Source organism: Chaetura pelagica, unplaced genomic scaffold (genome assembly GCF_000747805.2).
Source record: "Chaetura pelagica isolate M959 unplaced genomic scaffold, ChaPel_1.0 scaffold199, whole genome shotgun sequence".
Classification (NCBI taxonomy): domain Eukaryota; kingdom Metazoa; phylum Chordata; class Aves; order Apodiformes; family Apodidae; genus Chaetura; species Chaetura pelagica.
In genome coordinates this window covers 2249878-2269282 of record NW_009970714.1, presented here as the reverse complement: position 1 = coordinate 2269282, position 19405 = coordinate 2249878, and the positions used below count along the sequence as shown (strand labels likewise).

Sequence of the window (19405 nt, the reverse complement as noted above, 5' to 3'; positions counted from 1 at the left end):
CAGCAGGATGCCTGTCCTTAGTATGCTGACAATTACTGGTTACTAGTTGAAATCTGTGTGTTGTATTCAATCTTAAAATGCACTGTATCTATATAATTGGTGACCGGCAGGGTTTTTGTATGTGTATGTATGTATATCTGGCAATATCTGAACTTCATAGAACCTTTTGGTAGGTAACTTATTTTCTGAAATTCTTGGTTTACTAAATATTTGCAAATTACTTCTCACAGTGAATTTTAATGAATTTTCATGTTGGATGAATTAATTTGTTTTAATTTATTAATTTATTAGTATGGTTGCCTCTTAATTACCTTGACTGTGGCTTAGCTGTGTGTCCTGGATGCAGAAACACTTGAGCTGTCTCCAAGCAGAAGAAGCTAGAGGCACTTAAGTGGCCCTGTAGGAAGTAGCACTGATTCATTAGGGCTAAAACTGAACCCAAGATAATAAGTTATGCTTAGGCACTGCCTGGTCTTTTGAAGAGCCTCTGTATCCCACACCTTTATTATGTCTGAGAACTGTGTTGTGTGTTCGGTTTGTGCTTCATTATGCAGCCTCTTGATACTGTGGCTAAGAAGTTGATTGTAGTCTTTGGAGTCACAGATACTGTTCTTGCTGGTCATACACCTCCTGCTTGCTGTAACAGGCCATATCCTCTGATTATGAAAATAGCAGGGGAAGAGAACAGAGGCAGCAAAATTATTGGGGAGGTGAAGGAAAGGAATACAGAGAAGGAAGGAAGGGAAGCAGGAGTTACAGTATGGTGTGGCTTCTCTTGCTTCTCTCTCAGTAGCTAAGCAGATCTCCACCACATTTTACCCTCCCCACATTGTTTTCCACACTGCTGAGGAAGAGCCCTGTCTCAGCAGGTCTAACCCATGTGTATATAACCTTCCATCTTGGGCTCAGCCTGTGGAGATGGTGGTACAAACCCACATCACTTTACAGATTTGCTTTTTCTCTGTGAGTTATGTACATCAGTAAGGGAGTTACTGCTGCTGCTGGGACCTCAAGAGAAGAGAGTTTCATTTGCTCATAGTGGTATTGAATCATGAGTTGAGCAGCCATCTGTTTGTTTTCGCAAGTTCGCTGAAAAAGGAAACAAACCTGAATCTCATGCATGTACATGTACATGTACACACCAACTGTAAAGGGTGAGGAGCACTGCAGTCAATCTCTAGTGAAGGATTCTGAAGTTTTAGGCAGTACCATGTGGATTAATTAGCTTTTTATCTTGTGATATATTCTCTAGTACCATCAGGCACAGTGATGGGCTCTCTAGAGTAAATTGTTTCTTAATGATCCCTTAAGGTTCTTCAATACGTTTCATTTGGAAGATTGACTTCTAATTCTAGCAGTTCTTCAGCTTGTCAAGGGGAGGGGAAAACCAACATCTGAAAGTTGCCACTTTTGGTAATTTAAACTTATTGTGGATGTTTTACAGTCCAAAAATTCTGATCCCTTTTGATAATTAGATACATACCCACCCAGACATGAACATTCTGAAGTGTTTCGTTAAACTCTGAATAAAAACTTCTCGGATATCTCAGCTTCCTTCTTAGACCTCTACAGATGCAGTAGTTCCCTTTACCTGCAGAATAATTTTGACTCTGCTTCTTACTCTGAAACATGGTTTTAATCAATAAATTTGAATTTTTGCTTCCTGGTTAGGTATTGGTGGATTTATGGTACGTCAGAGAAGTCGTACAGGGCAGGGGAAGACTAAAAGATCTCTCTCCAGGAAAGATTCTTCTGGATCTGTTTCTGAGCAGTTGCCTGGCAGAGATGAAGGTAAGTGCAGAAACTTGATTTTAAATTTTCTTTCATGCGATAAAAATAAACTCATCAACACACAATGCCAGAGATGTGGTACAGAGAGAAAATTGTTTGTGTTTGTCATGATAGTTTTATTAATTAAACTGAAAATACTCATTCCTGCATACTAATAATTTCAGCGGAGCCAGTGATTTATGGGGAAACTGAAACAATGAATTGCAGGCTATTGTGGGAGATACATAGTGAGGATTATGAGGACTGCTCTGTTGTGTCAAAGCTGTGTTCAGCCTATCTTTGACCAATAGAAGACAGAAAGAAGTGTATGAAATGAGGTACATTTAGAGCAATCTCTTTCTTATACACCTTCCTGCCAAGGTAGTCCTGATCCACAGGTGTCTTCTGGACCATCAGTTTTAATTTTCAGCAGAATTCCACGTTCCACAAAAGTGTCTGATACTTTTATCTATCTCTTTTTGCTCTGGATAATCCTGTGTAGTGAGTTCAATAATACACTACTGCTGCATGAAGAAATAATTCCTTTTCATTTTAAACTGGGTGTCTGAGAGCTTCATAAGCTACCCTTGTGTTTTCTGTGATGAAAAATTATTTCTAAAAATATAATTTCCTATTAATTTGTAATACGTACATGTTGTCTAGATGTGCATCATATTCCCCCATCAGTTACTGGCTTTTCCAGGGTGGAAGAATAATCCTCTGGTCTCTGTTCTCATAGCAAAGCCATTCTAATGCCTCTGACATCGTAGTGCTTGGTAAATTGGGCACCTGACAGGAAGTCAGATTTTGCTTAAGTGCCTTGTTCTCTTGCTTGCTATATGTGATTAGACTTAAGTTATTTCATCCATCTGGATATGTTCACATTATGTAATGTAGAAAAGATTGAGGTATCATGAAGGTGAGATGTAGAATGTGCTTAGTTCAGAGCCTGTTCCCTAGAAAGTCAGTAGAAGGAGGCAACTGGCTGATACCATCTCAGTTTGAAGAGTCTGGCCTTTGATTTCTTCAGTTATTCTCTCCTGACTGTTTAGTTGAGTTCATGACTGTTCTAGAGCCAAACTGGTCTCTTGCTCTGTATTTGTACAATGTGGTAAAGACCAGATCTTTACTGCAGTATCCAGGCAGTGCTAAAAACTAATAGCTAGATGCTGTCCTTGCTTGCATTTGTGGAACTGCTTCACAAAGCCAGTGAATGTTTATTCCAGTAGTTCCACCCAGCAGCAAGGTAGCCTGATCCCCTATTCAGTACTTGCTTTCTCTTTACAATTAGTGTTATAGCTATGTTTTTCTGCTCTGCAAATAGTATTTCAGTATACTACACTACATTGGTTCAGGAAATTTTACTTTAAGGTTTTCCATTTCTATAGAGATCTGCTCCTTTAAGTAAAATATTAGTTCCCCATTCTGAGTAACAGTACAATGCATATTGTTAAAAAGCTGTATTCTTTAACAAGTATTCTGCAGTTAAAAGTTTGAGCTTCTTTTTGTCTGCTTAGGCACAGTTGCTTGTTAAGAAAATAACTCAGAATAATCTTTGTATGTTTTAAATCATTGTTACTTGCTGAGAGCCTGTTCTCAGCTGCCCGTACTCTTCAGTCTTACCCAGTTTTTTGCTGCTCTTGTCATATTCCACCTCTTGCCTCTGCAAAGCTTTCTTTTCCAACAATGCAGAGGCCACAGTGTTGGTGAGGCTCATTCTCCTCACTGTCCTCTGAATGTGGTACAAGAGATCACTAAGTAAAAAGCATAGCTGATTTTACTACCACAATAATATGTTTTTTAAAATAACTTCCCAAGGTCATTAACTTCATGTAATTAGCTTGGACAAAAGAGAAGTAGAGTACTTTTTAAAGTTCTGCTTTTACCTACTGTGTTTTCCCTAGTCTGTTGAAATAAAATACTGAATGATTGATGAACACGGTGTGCTTTTGCTTTTATTAGAAAAAACAGTGCCACTTAAGAATATGATAGCTGAATAAATGTGTTATTTTTATTGAAGATCTTACAGGTTTCTTTTCCTGACCAGTTAATTAATTGTATGACTAATTTATCAGATTTTTTTAAATATCTTTTTACTTTTGAGACAAATTAGTGTATAAAATGAAAGGTGATTAATATGTATCTCACCATGGATTATTTTTGAGATAGTAAATTGAAATATCTGGGTGAATGGCATGTATTATTTCTCTCAAATTATCAATTTTTTAGGAGGGCTTGGATATACAAAAGTTAAAGACGTATCTACAGCCAGTGAGGTACAACAACATAGTGCTCTGACTAGTACCACATATGGTGTTTCTGACTGCCAGAGCCCAGATGATGAGGTTGCAGTTCAGAACTGACTAGGTAAAAGCCACCTTTAGAACATATCTAAAGTGATACTCAGTAAACCCATGCACCCAGGTGGGCAGCAAGATGCATTAGGCATGTTACCCCTGTACCTTTAGAGGAAGACACAGAGTATTTTACTTATTAGTTCCTGAATGTTACTTTTTAGGTTGGACAGAACAGTTGCCAGACACTCCAGTTGAGGAGTCTACCCCAGCGTCTGAAAGTACTGAGAAAATAAAGAAGCGTTACAGAAAAAAGAAAAATAAACTTGAAGAAACCTTTCCTGCCTACTTGCAGGTAAAGACATTGGTGTACTTCTTGTGTAAATCTATTAAAAAACCTGTTCTTTGTGTGTGTTGATTTGTAGTTCACTTAAACCACTGATGTTTCTTTTCAGTCTAAATTTATCATTCAAATTAAATAGCTTTCTGTAAAGAACATTTATAAGTCTGTACAGAAAGCTGGGTATTATGTTAAGTCTCCATTCCTCTGGTGTTCTTTTTCAATGTATAGATCCTTGTCCTGAGAGAGGAGGCACAGGGGAATGAAGCCTTTCTTTTCTCTCTGAACTGACAGTTGATGTTTTCAGCATTCAACTATGTAGCATGTCTTAGCCTGATCATGCCATTCCCTGAACATGCTAATTTATGTTTGCAGAAGATTACAGAACATTATTTGATAGGGTAAACTTGTTTTTCTACAGTCTTGTATTTTTATATGCCCCTCATCTTCCTACCACAATAATCTCTGTTTTTTCCTTTCATTAATTCTGTGATGTCTCCAACAGATAAGAGGTAGCACTCATGGATAATAGCCAGGATATTCATGGTCATTGAGCAACTTAAGTACCTTCAACCAGTTTATAAACTGACTGGTTAATGTATGTCTCTCACAGAGAACATTATTTGGTTTGCTCTTCTTCTCAACCACCTTTTTAATGAAAACTTTTATCCAGTAGATGCTCACCAAACTTCCTGGGATTGAAAGCAAAGAATTATCAGTCAGAACAATCTCTCTAAATATAATTTGTATTTCAGAAGTGGGGAAGCGAGTTGGAAAGAAAATACTTAAGAAACATTTCCTTTGAGTTAATAAGGATAAAATAAATATTATTAATACAGTTTTTACACCTGTAAAGCACAGACTATTTCTTAGATTCTTCTTCTGTTCTTGTTGGAATAACTGATACTGAAAAATCTTCCTTTAGCTTTATTTTTATCAACTGTACCTTTAAAGACTACTTGAAAACAGAAAAAAAATCTTACGAAATGAATAAATGTTGACTTGAAAATGTGATAGGTTGATGTTGAATTAGTGAGTACTCAGGCATAGGTGAGTAATAGCTCCTGTGTAATGTTTTAAGATCCTTGTGTAGGTTAAATGGCTTCAGGTGTGTTGTTACTGCAGTTTGGCATTTCAGTGATTTTCTGCTAGCTGAAATTTAGCATATGGTCATTCTAGAACTTGGACCACAGTGCACTTGCATGTTTTTCAGGAACTTCTGGTGTGGCCTTGGCCAAGTTGCTCCATGGTTTTCCCCCTCTTCAGTTCTCCTCTTTTGTGCAAGAAGTATTTTAAATACTGAAAAAGTTGTGGTTTATAATAACACTGTGTTTGTATAGTGTCTGTGCCACATATACATAAGAAGACTATATGTTTTCTGTATAATTTAAGGTGGAAATTTGATAATAAAATATTAATAATATAGCTATCTTAGGTAAGTTTTACCTGCCATATCCACTCCTCGTAGCCTGAAAGAGATGACTGCCATACTGGAAGACATGTCAGACTGAGACTACATTTTTGTATTTCTAGTAATCATAGGCTTTTAATTTTACCTTTGCTATTTACTTAACTTTTTCAATGGGTAGAGGGTTCTTCTCACATTGAATCATTTTGTCTTCTTTGCAGGAAGCTTTCTTTGGGAAAGATCTGCTAGATACCAGTAGACAAAACAAGATGAGCCTAGAAAATCTACCTGAAGAATCACTTCCACTCTCATGTAAAACAAATCTGACCACCAGTTTCCTGGATCCTTCATCTGACCCCCTTCTTAGCTCAACCTCCGCTCCAACTCAGGCAAAACTGGGACCTCAAGGTATACAAAGCTAAAGTTAGTGATAATTCAGAAGTTTGATTTTGTTACTTCAACTGGGGCTTTCCCCACTCTTTTCTCACAATGTCTGTCTGATGTATTTTTCAACATTCTGTATATTAACTGTCCTTGTGTGCTTAAGCTACATTAATAGTAATATTCAGCTCCAGGGCTTTCAGAAAGAGCAGTGGGTGGCACAACAATTGATGCTTAATGCAAATCTATGTAAGAATAAGCATACAGATCGACTATAGAGGAAGACAGAAGTACTCTAATTAAAAGATATTTTTAGTAGTCTGGTGAATATTAGTTGGATGAATATCATCCAACTTTTTATTTTCTTCAATGTTTTAGATTATTTTAGGTTGCCAGTCTTCTTGGAATTTTTGGTTCACCATGTCCTTTCAGAACATGAATGCCCTTCCCAGGTACAGTTTGTAGCCCCTGGGCAATCTTTGCTATTGCAAAACTTTACTGAAGTTACTGCTGAGAGTTTTGCAATTAGCCAGGGGGTTGTGAAGTGTTGCTGAATGGGCAGCTTCACAAAAAGGAGCAATTAAAAGTGAAAACCTTACTGTCCCCTCCAAATTACTTTTTTCTCCGTGTCTTGTAGCATGTGCAGTTGGCTAGAGGCGTCTTACCATGCTGTATTTTTTAAAAAACTGTTACTATTTCTTGTGTATATTGGTTAATTTGTGGGTTGTGTTTCAGCTCATCCTCATAAGGTGTTCCATCTAAAAATGTTTGCACACATTGATATAGTTTCCCATGTCCAGAGAGTCATTTGAAGAAAGGCTGCTTATTTGTGATTGTTACTTAGTAAAAATCTGGTAAATGAAAAGCAAAAAGCTACATCATAATCAAACATTGATTGTTGTACGGTTGAAATTGGGAGTACTAGAGAATGCAAAAGTTAACTTCCCCCCAAAGGGGAAACCCTGCAAGTGGAGTGTTTCATTCCTTCCAACACTACAAGAAAATATACTCACTCAGACTTTTTTCACTCCAGCATTCGTTTGAAGCCAGAGAAATACAGATTCATAAGTCTTTGCTGATCTGTCCAACTGCACAATTGGAGTCATTAATGTTCATGTATTGTGGCAGCATAAGGTTTTAGAGATTAATTAACTTGATGTTAATTTAATGATCTATTTTTCCAAAGGAATTTTTAAAAACCCTGTTCTTTATGAATAAGTAAAGTTGTAAAACCTCATAATTTCCTCTTTTTAAATTCAGAAATAAATCATAATGAGGTGACAATAAATAAATAGCTAGCAATGGTTTTAGTGGATAAACTGCTGTCCCATTTTGTATACAAGAGACTCAAAGCACAGTCCTTTCTGGCTGTAGGAGTGTTCTCAACAATTGTGTCTCAACTGTTCAGATTTCTGGCCAAAATTGTGTCCAGACGGAGCTGTTTGTTGTAGTTGGAGCGCCAGTGGGTGAAGTCATCTGCCAGTATTGATCAGTTCCAGTGCAGTTCTTCTTAACTCTTTCACTGTGACTTTGTGGGACACAGTTGTGTTTCCGCAGTAGCATTCATGTATGTGAGAGAGCCAGATTAATTTTGAGTGGTGGAGACTCTGGTAAATTGTCTAACTGCTGAGCTAGGAATGGTCCCAGCTTGTCTCCTGGCTGGTACTGCAGAGGAGCTGGAGGTGGGAACAGTGTCCAGGAGCACCTGTGGTATTCTCATTATTTTGATGCAGACCTGATTTGGAGCAGGAACAACATGACCTGGTTTGGGCACTGCACTGGGGGCCTGTTAGCACCATATTGTTGCCAACTGTTGTTTTCCTACAGTGCCATTTCTCACAAGGATTGCTGACTCCTGGGAGAGTCCTTGCTGAACTGGACAAGTCTTTTCCACGAGGAGGATGTTTTTCTCTTGGAACCTCCACTTGCTTAAAGCAGGGATGAAGGGTTAGATACACCTGTTCATCTTCCAGAGTGCTCTCAAGCATCTAAAGAGGAAGTTACTCTGTCTGCTTTGCATTTCACCATGTGCATAGGGCTGCTGAGGCGTCGAACAGCAGCGTGTTCAGTCTTCTCATGAACTGACATTGTGTTTCAATGACACATTCTGTGACTTTATTCTTGGAGCTTTGCTAAAGGTAGCTGAAGCTTTTGCTAGGCAAGATTACAATAGTGATGAGGATTGGCAGTGCTGGCCAGAAGGGGATTTTTTGGAGTCCTTTGTTTACTAGTAATTTCTGGTAACTGTGACTAAAATGAGCCTTAGGCTCCAAGTCCAGATTTCCATCTGGCAAAGAGGTTGCAGGTTTTTCTGCAGTTACAAGACTCACTTTTTCCATGTTTTTATAACACGTGTGGCACACTCCACAGTATTCTGCATGGGACCAGTCCTCAAGATTATTTCCAAGACAGTGCTAGAGCAGAGTGCAAAGTGTTGCATGCTGGGAGCCACATATCCAGGATCTCCTTGGCTGTTAATGGCTAAAGTTGAAGGTGGTGTTTGGGATCTGTTGCATCCGGAGTGGTTTGAGGACTGTCCGCATCTCTCCTGAGTTTCTTGACCTGGATGTCTCTAGTGTAAAAGAGGCCACTTGATCTTTCCTTTAGGTTAAAATAGCTTAAGTTTAGTGTATTCTTTCTCAGGATGCTGAAAAAAAATCAAGTAAGGTCTCCAGAGAATGCTAAAGAAATTCTTCCTAAATAAAATGAGAGGAGTCATTTGAGTCTGTGTGCAACTGATTAAAATGCTGCTGTGACGTTTTATAACTAGATATGTTGTTGTGTGGTTAAACATCTTAGGGTGGCTGCAGTCTTGGGAGAAGCATTTTTATTCTTTTAGAACTTCATAAATAAATAAAGGTAAATGCATTGGAGGAATCAGGATCGCAAGATAGTAGTAGAACTCTGCTCTCTTAGAGATCCAGCATTACAAACAAATTATTTTCCTTTTTGCTTTGTCTTCATTTTCATCTCCATTCTGAAAGAGTCAAATTAATGAGGAGTATTGAGCTATCTGTTTGACAGCAGATGTCAACCAGCTATTGATTCTGATCTGAAGCAGCTGACTAAAGTGATTTAGTTGTTTCCAAGATAATATTTAGCATGCATGGAATTAAAATGAGGAAAGAAACAGAATAAAAATGTAAAAATATGCTTCAGATTAGTTGTCTTTTATGAGATTTATGGTTCACAGAGTCTAGCCCTCTGCTATCACTAACACTCAGCCTTTTTATAGACTTAGGAAGCTCTATTTGGAAAGCAGGTAGCTTTTTTCCAACCTACTCATCTCATCAGAAGGCCATTACAGAATCTGATTGCCTTAGTAGTTAGGAACGCTCTAATCTGAAGCCTGAATTTATTAATGGGCAGATTGTAGCTATGGGTGGTAAACTCCTCAGTTACTTCTTTCCACCTGAGATTTTTCTAGCTGCTTATTCAATATATTTATATTCAAATTAGAAGTTGAGTTTTTAGGGACTGCTCCCAAGCACATTACTAAGGGCTGGCGAGAAACACCATAACATAAAATACTGTGGAAGAATTAAAGGCTGCTAATACAGTCTTGGTGCTTTATTCATAAGGGCTTTTTTCTTCCAGAAACTTACTTGTCTTCATGTAGGAATTCAGGAAATTTAAAGAATGGCTAAAGTCAATCCTATGCCTACCAGCCAGCCAAAGTCATTAACATGACCTTGCCGTGCCTGGTGTTAGTTACTTGCATAATTAAAATCATAGAATCACAGAATGGTTAAGGTTGGAAGGGACCTTAAAGATCATCAGATTCCAGCCTCCCTGCTGTGAGCAGGGACACCTTACACTAGACCAGACTGAACAAGCCTCATCCAACCTGGCTTTATTAGAACAATTGCCAGAAGGAAAACAAGTATCTTAAAAAAACCCCAAATCTAACCAACCAAAAGCAAAACCCAAACCAAACAAAAACCCAACAGCAAAACCCCCAAACTAGGTTGCGTTTAAAACCTTACATTTCATAGTACTTTTTATCACGTGCACAAAATAACTATGAAAATAACTATGCCCACCAAGTGGTGTGGTTTTGAGACACTTAGTATTTCTCCTGGTATCAATAGGAGCCACATTCTTTATGTACATGTAAACAGACTGGTCTGCACTGGCACATTGATCCACCTAGTTAAGTGGCAAACATTAAATGCTCTTTAATTAGGATGGTATCCTCTTGTCTACATTACAAAGGATAAAAAATAAAGAATAAAAATAGTAAAGTGAAGGAAAATAATTTAAATTCTGATTTTCAGAAAAGGCTTGTCTCTGAAAAACAGCAGAAGGAACTTCTATTTCATTGTAAGATTTAGCAGCTTCGAAAGTAGCCTCATGTTATAAGTAATTCCTTGGCATCAGACTTTTCTGAATTAAGCTAGAAATACATTTCTGGGTCAGTTGGGTTGTAATGGTTGGAAAGATAGCCATACATGTCTGAAATTCGCTTATTCTTTGACTTTCTGGTCCCACCTGCCCATATTTGCTTTCCACATTGTACATTTTATTATTTGTATTAATCCCTTTTCTCTGTTTAATTACATGCATATTTACCATCTCTTCATGTTTCAGTGTTCTGGCAATGATTGCCCATGTAGTCATGGTAGTCTGCAGCTTTTCTGAAAAAGTATCTCTCAATTTTTATTTCTTTGTCAAATAATTTTCTTCAAATATTGCACATCTGTAATAGTCCTTAAAACTAGTTAATAGAGCCAGTTGGGCCATTTGGATTTATTTCACTCTAATGAATTGGATGTCAAGAAGATAATCATATCCAGAATTTAATATTTAATATGAAATAATTTATTGCTAGAACCAGGCCAATTTTTCCTAGGCAACAAACAAACATGACATTTTTACCTCTGGCTGCTGTCACAGGATTTCTTCTCGTCTTAAAAATACCATCTCCAATTTCCATTTACTTACTACTGCTCCTTACTCTTCCATAAGTATTTTACAAAAGATAGTGGTGGTAACTGGTAATGTATTGTAATAATTTATTATTTTAATATTATTTTAATAATTTATTTTGAAATTCCTTTTTCATGTGCTGGGAGCTGTGTCCTTTATAAAACCTGTTGGTTGACTTTGACATTCATAGGCCTTCGTTTCTTAGAGGCTGCAAGTTCTTACTAGTTCTTGGGATTTTTTTTCCCCCTGAAATCAGTCTTTCTTGCATGGGACTGATTGCATTGTCACTTTTACTGTACTGGAGAAAATCCTAAACAGCCAAAAGCATGTGAAGGTGGCTGCAGTGCTGTTTGGGAGGGGATGCTGGTCAGCACACTCACCCCAGAGTGACTTGCAGTAGGTAACACACCCTTACAACCTGATAAATGTGTTGGGTTTTCTAGCTCAAGCAGTAGTGTATCACCAGAGTCATGTGTGAATGCCAAGACTGGTTGACTTTATTTTATTGCACTTATGCAGGTAGCACCGATGATCCTCTAGCCGATCTTTCTGAAGTCTTAAATACTGATGATGATATCCTTGGGATACTTTCTGATGATTTGGTAAAGGCAGCAGATCATTCGGGTACGTATGTTTATAAGGTTTCTTTATTCTTTATTGTTTTATTTTTTCTCTTTATTATAATTTTTTTTTTTGTATTGTATCTGTAGGTTATGCTTTAGGTGATTTCAGATACAGTTTTCATACCTTAAGAATAGCTTGTTTTGAGATGACTTTTTTGTCTTCTAGCAAAAGAAAAAAATCCCGTCTTTTCAACATTTTGATTTACTTGGCTCTTTGCTTTGCTGCTTAAGAGAGAATAAAATGTAGCTGCTATTGTCTGTCATACTTGCGTAGCTTTTTTCAGCATGCAGCTTTTTCTTTACTTTTGTTTTGTTTTCATGTTATAATCATCCATTTTATCTGGTTTGGGTCCTGTAGGTCTTGATTTATGCACTTTCCAGGTTGCGAACTCACCCTCCCCATTTGGTAAGAATCTAAACAATGGATGATCCATGGTTAGAAGTAGTCATCTTTCCTAGTGGCTTTAGCTGAAAGAACTGCATGTGTAGAAACTAGTACTCCTTTGCTGTGTCACTAATTCGTGCTTTCATTTTCCACTCTTTCTGTGGTGTTTCAGTCTAACACGACCTATAAATTCTGCACTCTGTATTTAAGAGTACTGCATAACGTTCTGCTTCCAGCTTTTAAAAACCTTTCATGATACAAACCCATGCATTTTCTTGCTCTTCCTGTTAATTTTAATAGTCCTTCTAGTAGTAGTGTGTAGTTTCTTACCGTAGTGGTATCTTGTGTAAATTAAGTGTTTTAACAAGGTGAATATATTGAAGCATGAATGAAGCAGTCAGCATCAAATCTTTTCATTTACACATTATGTAAAACATAGGTTAACAATTATTAGAACAGCATGTTCCATTATCTTTAATTTTTTATTTGTTATCTAATACAGAAAGATATTTTAAATGCTGAAGTGTAAAGTTCTTTTTTTTTCCCCAAAGATCTGTCTTCTTTGAGAGATTTATTGACTTGTAAAGCATGTTAGGAGATTTGTGTAGTAAGTTTTCTCAGTACCAACAAATCACTTTGCCCGATGTAACTCAGAATATTCATAGTTGGTTTTGAAACAGAAACTGATACAACTTATTTGATACTGACTACACTTCAACAGCACTTCAATAGATACTTAATATAGTGTTATAAGAACATTTGGGGTGAACCTTAAGGTACATGGGATGAACCATATTGACTACTGGTATGATTGTTTTTAAAATGTGAAAAATAGTTACATTGGAACCTATATACTGAAAACTATACGCTCAAAGCCATGTGTGCCTAAACTCAACAAAGTTTTCCCATCCTTCCAGTTGCATTCTAGTCAATTAACATTCTTCAAATGGTACAGTAAACTGGAGGTAAATAGTGTGGGTGATTTCATTTTCTTTTTATGATGAATGTCTTACTTTGCTTTGCCTTTCAAACCTTAGAAGGTCTTGGTTTAGGTGATAGCTCACCTCAAGGGGGGAAAAAGAAGTTGGATGCTCTTTGTTCTGTACCAGTACATGGTACTGTTTATGTCTAATTTAATATTCTTTCTTCCTTCAGCTGGGCTGGATATTGGTCCCATCTCTGATGATCCTTCTTCTCTGCCTCAAACGAATGTTAACCAGAGTTCACGGCCACTGAGTGAGGAGCAGTTGGATGGAATCCTGAGTCCAGAACTAGACAAAATGGTCACAGATGGTAATTATTTTGACCTTGATCTTGGTCTTCTAGAAGACTTAAGTAGAATTTTTGTCTTTTTCTCAAATTACTATTTGTGTATTGTTACATACCTATTTGTACTTGGTTTTATGATAAAGTCTATTTCATCTTTTGATGATTACTCATTCTGTATTGTCTTTCCTTGGTCCAGGTGCAATTCTTGGCAAATTGTACAAAATTCCAGGTATGTGCTTTAATCTGTGTTGTGTTTTATAAATCAGAGTTTGTAAATGATGCCAGCCAACTCATGCAAAGTGTTTTTGCAGAGCTAGGAGGAAAGGATGTTGAAGATTTGTTCACAGCTGTATTAAGTCCAGCAACCACACAGCCAGCTCCTTTGCCACAGCCTCCACCTCCACCACAACTTATGCCTTTGCACAATCAAGGTATGTTCTTTTGTTACTTTTAAACAGCAGCCTGGTCAGGACAGTTGTTCATCTTTCAAATACTGATATGAAAATAGGATACTCCCTACTTTCTGCTGGTTTTCATTTGTGGAATCTGCCATGGTTAATTTAGGAAATATTACCCTAAAACTATTCTGAAGGGGGTATGTAATGAACAGGCATGTAAATATTGTTAATAGAAGGGACAGTTATTCTAGATTTTTCTGGCATATTGGAGCTTTTGTTTTAGCTGACACTTTCATATTTTTGCAATTTGGCTGTGGTAAAGCTTGTGTTTTCTTCTGACTTGGCTCTTTAATTACGTGTAACTCCCTCCTCAAGGGTAAGGAGTCTGTATAAAAGTGATTTACTGAGTGTTAATTTCCTTTAAGAATTCAGTTCAATATGTTAACTAGGCCTATCCAAATAACAGAGTGAAGGCTAAGTAATTTTCAAATTTATCTGGGAGATTCTAATTAATTTTCTTCATTACTACTAAAATCATCATAAGTTGATACAGCATGTTCTTGCTCTTCTATTCAAAGCAAGGTGCAGATTGATTTTTTTGTGTGTGTTACTGATTTTACCAGTAGAGCTCTTTTTAAAAAAAACAACAGTGTGTATGAGCATAATTAAATGCAGTCTTTTCTCATTTGATATCACCTTTATTGGATTTTCTCTGAGCTCATGTAAAGAGTGCCCATTCTGTTTCTGTACTACAAAAAGTAGTATGCAGATCCTTTCACCAATGAATTAATCGTAAGAAGAAAAATGGTTGGTTTCCTAGTTGGATGAATTTCCATAAAAAGGAAGCACTTCAAAAAGTCTTAGAAAGGAGAGTTTAAAGCAAATAATGAGGTGATTTGAAGCAAAAGATAATATAGATGTCATTGGCTGTTTCCCAGTTACTTGAGTACTTGGAAATAACTTCAGCTTTTGAGCTATGTAAGATTGTTGAACTTCTCCCTATGGGAACTGCCACAGCTACAGAACTTTAGATTTATGATTTGGTTCAGTTACAGTGTAATGATCCACATGTTTCTGTGAGATTAATGCTTCAGTAATGAGGAAGCTTGCGTCAAGTTTCAGCAATTGGCAGCAAAATTAATGCTCTCTTCTCATAAAGATGTGTGATCCTGCAGTGCAAACCAGATACCTGACCGTCCATCCTGTTTGTTTGCCAGGTCTTCACAGTTACCATAAACTGTCTATTTAGCAGCTATAATAAAGCATGTTCTCTTAAGTTTTGAATTTAAGCCAAACCATACTTCCTGCAGAGTGTATGTAAACTATAGATGAGAAGACAGTCTCCTAAAGCATGAGAGAATGAAGTGTCTTCCTACAGATGCATCTAATTCTATGCTACTTCTGTGCTTTTAAGAAAATACTGGGACAGCTATAATGGCACTTAAGTGACAGGGATTCAAAGACCAGTGTTAATTCTATGTAGGAACATCTGCAAAGACCATCTGCTGGAATGAATCTGCCTGTGCCAGATTTGTCTAATATTGTAATCAAATAAATAAAATGTTCTGTCTTCGTAATGCTAGGCTGGACATTTAATTAGAAAATGCAGATGATCATTTGACTAGATTTATCTGTTTCATTGGTTACAAATTAGAGAGTTAGTAGATAATGAGGCTGACTTTGGTACACTGCTCAAAAGTCTCAGAAGAGATTTAATTCAGGTGGCTAATGATGATGCTGCAAAGACTGAAAACCACTTCCATGCTTGCTGCTTGGATCTGGGTATAACAAATATGACAGACCATTAGCCTTTAAGAATGTACCTCAATATGAAGTGCAGTACCATAACATGGGCTGCTGCAAAGTTTTGGAAATCCTTTTTTAAAAACCTGATCTTTCAGATCAAAAAAATAAATGTTTGCAGGGATGTGCTAGAGTAGAAAAGAGTCCCTTTATCTTGTAGGAAAGCAATGTAAACTGGTTTCAAGTCTTTTCCAATAATGTAAGGTCAGTATTATGAAATTTTAAAGTGGTAAATTTTTCATTAGGTGGGATGTAATTTTTTCACTGAAAACTTCCACATCTACCTTAAAAGTAGTCACCCTTCAGAACAGTGATTTTAACTTCTTCTGTCTAGGAGAGAATGCATTTCCCAGAGTGCCCCTTATGAATGGTCTGATTGGCCCTAACCCTCATCTCCCTCATGCAGCTTTGACTGCAGGTGGACTGGGCACTTTCTCCTCCATTACACAGCAACCATATACTGATACCAGGTAAGGCAAGATGGGAAATAAAAAATATCTTTTGTTTATAATTATATATTTGGGGGGTGTTGTTTGTTTTTAATACTGTGGTATTATTAATATTTAAGGATTAGTTCTTGACAGCCACCACAAAGACTTGTGTATTCTTGCAGCCTGTTCACTGCTGAAATGGCAGACAGAGTAAAACACTTTGCTAATTTTATTTTTTTTTTATTATGATAAGAGCAAGCTAGATATAAAACAAAACCCTTTTCTGATTTGTCAGGGATAAGAATCCAGCGTTCAATCCAATGGTAAGTGATCCAAATAGCTCATGGGCACCATCTGCTCCACCTTTGGAAGGCGAAGGCGATACAATGTCCAATGCTCAAAGAAGCACTCTTAAGTGGGAAAAAGAAGAAGCTTTGGGTGAAATGGCAACAGTAGCACCTGTCCTCTATACGAATATCAACTTCCCTAACCTAAAGGAAGAATTTCCAGGTGAGTGATTTACTGAATAAAGTGAAATATTTCATAGCAATTTCTGCATCTTCATTTAAAATAATGTAAAACAGACTCATCAAAGCCTTTTGTATTAACACATTTTTTTGGTTGCAGACTGGGCTACAAGAGTGAAGCAGATTGCTAAACTGTGGAGGAAAGCAAGCTCGCAGGAGAGGGCTCCATATGTGGTAAGAACAACTACCACCTGCATTTGCATACTTCCAGCAAACATATTTCATTTATGAAGTTTTCGTTTGTTTTTCTAAATAAATTAGGCTCTAGGGTTAATGAAAGTTCACTTACTCCAAGAATACCCTGATAATTTAAATTCTAACTCTGAATACTTCTGACTGTTTTATTTGCTTTTCAGTCTTGGAATAACCAAGATGAGAACATTTGTGGTTTCCACTGCCTCTTTGCTACATTTGATTCATTCCTCAAGTCTTCTTTGCTCTGTCTCTTTCTGCATGGAATCTCACCAGTTTCTTCAGAAGGATAACAAATCATTATGTAACTTTCTTACCTTTCATATTCCCCTCTCACTAATCTTTTCTCTTTTTTGCCACATTGGAGTTGCTGGCACCTTTCACCTGTTAAAATAACCATTCCAGAGGCATCAGTGCTCACATCCCTGCTTTCCTCATTGTCTTCAGCTCCTGTGTTCTTGCCTTACTGTTCCTCTTCACTACTTACTCTCTTTATTCATTTTGTAGTGGAAACTCTTTTTGGTATCTTTCGTGTTGGAGGGAGCATGAAAGACTCTGGTTCTCTTCCCAAGAGCATGCACCTTCTTCACATCCAAGTCAAGTGAATGCATGGATTTGTAGTAGCTATCTGGAGTTATGTGGTCATTTATTCCATTCTGTAGAACTTGTGCCATTCAGAGGCTTTGTCGAAACCTCTTGTTGAAGCCTGTCCACATCCAAATCTCAGAACCTGTGTTGTTCAGTCTTTTTGACCTTTCCAGCCATCATTAGCAAGTGTGCTTTTCTTTAATTTCCTGTCACATCTCCAGTCTCTGCTGGTTCTCTTCTTTGTTTCTTCACAACAGCAATTGGACGATCACTATGACTTTGTAGATTTCTGTGGATTTTGCAGGGTTATGTTTTCAGTCTCTTATCCTCCACCCGCCTGCCCTTTTTTTAATATAGTCCCATTAGTAAGCAAATTTGCTCTCCATGTATTTTGATTACTTGGAGCTTAACTGTACTAACATCATCTCCTGCTGTCCAAATTAAAAGATTCCTCTAGCTCTCTGACAACTTTTAGAGGGTAAGTCAATGTGGAAAGTGGAGCTCTTGATCCTTCTAAACCTCTTTCCACATGAAGAATAATTTTCTGTTGTCTTCTTTGTATCATGGAGGTATCATAATTATTCTGCTTTTCATTTAGGCCTGTAACTTCAGCTCCTTTGGGCCGCTATGTCATCTTGTCTGTGCTGTATTGGATCTTGGTGATTCTTTCTGTGTAGTGTTTACAGGACACTACCCACTTACATGCATGGATTTTTATGCAAGCAATTATCACTTCAGTTATTTCTATTACTGATTTTCTTTTCTTTTTAATTGTTCTTAACAAACACAGTCCTATTCTCCTGATGAATATCAAAAAAGCAGCTGCAAAAATTGCTTTCTTCATGTTCAGGAGGAGAGTGCATACAAGTGCACACATGAATATTGGCACAGCAAGATGCAGTTACTTCCTTACAAAAGTTACAGTCCTTGTACTCCTGCCATTCAGCTGTTCCTAGTGTTCCTGGCATTATGCAGTCAGGAAGCTGCTGTGATACCTCTCCTTAGGGCCTTACACTCTGTGGGGATGAGTAAAGGCTACCTTAGAACTGAAATTCTGAAGTGTTAGCAAATTTTCACTTTTCACTGTAGGCTTTTTACTTTTCTTAGTATGCACATTCCCATCACTTACAGGGGAAAATGACAGTAGTTTTTCTGCTGTTGTGACACTGGTGCTGGAGGGGAAGGATTAAAGCCTTTTCTGCTGGGCAACCCCTACTTCAGAACTGGAAATAAAATTGTGAAAAAGCAGATGTGAGGGTTTGATTCAGAAAAGGAATCGCATCCTAGACTGGTGGTAAAACACACTCTCTGAAACTTGCATTAGAGGCTTTGAAGTGTCAGTATGGCTGTAAAATGCCTCATTGAAGAGGAATTGTTGTTCTTCCATCCCATTTTTCCTGATCCATAAGCCCATACCCTGTGTTCACACTGCTAGCTTAACACACACTGAGATCTATAGAAGCTGTTCAATGGAGTAGGCTGTGTTTTTCTTGTCATTGAAGTTCTCCACATTAGTGGCCTTTATTGATCCAAACATCATCTGCTGTGCTCATCTCTTCAGATTGCAGACCACACCAATATGTGATTTGAAAGGTAAACTGGTGGGATTCATGCTGTCTTTGCACAGGCCAGTGCCTGAACAGGCACTGCTAATGCATAGAAAATCTCTGCTGCTAAGAACTCTTTAGTTCTTTCTAAGTATGTTAAACACAGAATTTCTGTACAGATTAAGTATTTCTAGTTTGGAATTCCTTTTAAAGTGCATAATTTAATGATTTAGTGATTAAAACAGGCTGTACAAATAATTTGATGGTAGATTTTATAGGAATAACAGATGCAATGTTCACACTTTGCAGAAGGAAACAAAGCTAACTACATTTTTTTTAATCTTTCCTCAGCAAAAAGCCCGAGATAATAGAGCTGCTTTGCGCATCAATAAAGTACAGATGTCAAATGACTCCATGAAAAGGCAGCAGCAACAGGATAGCATTGATCCCAGCTCACGCATTGACTCTGACCTGTTTAAAGATCCATTAAAACAGAGGGAATCAGAACATGAGCAGGAAT

At 37.4% G+C, this 19405-nt stretch overlaps 1 protein-coding gene across 1 annotated transcript in view; it reads left to right on the top strand.

Moving 5' to 3' along the window:
- Positions 1-19405, top strand: part of KMT2C (lysine (K)-specific methyltransferase 2C) — a 191567-nt gene that overhangs the window by 139346 nt on the left and 32816 nt on the right. The window contains exons 24-34 of the mRNA XM_010006003.1: positions 1672-1791; positions 4289-4419; positions 6034-6220; positions 11642-11746; positions 13286-13423; positions 13596-13628; positions 13711-13830; positions 15938-16070; positions 16327-16541; positions 16659-16732; positions 19237-19399. Of these exons, the coding sequence (XP_010004305.1) occupies positions 1672-1791; positions 4289-4419; positions 6034-6220; positions 11642-11746; positions 13286-13423; positions 13596-13628; positions 13711-13830; positions 15938-16070; positions 16327-16541; positions 16659-16732; positions 19237-19399 (1419 nt within the window). The remainder of the gene's footprint in view (positions 1-1671; positions 1792-4288; positions 4420-6033; positions 6221-11641; positions 11747-13285; positions 13424-13595; positions 13629-13710; positions 13831-15937; positions 16071-16326; positions 16542-16658; positions 16733-19236; positions 19400-19405) is intronic.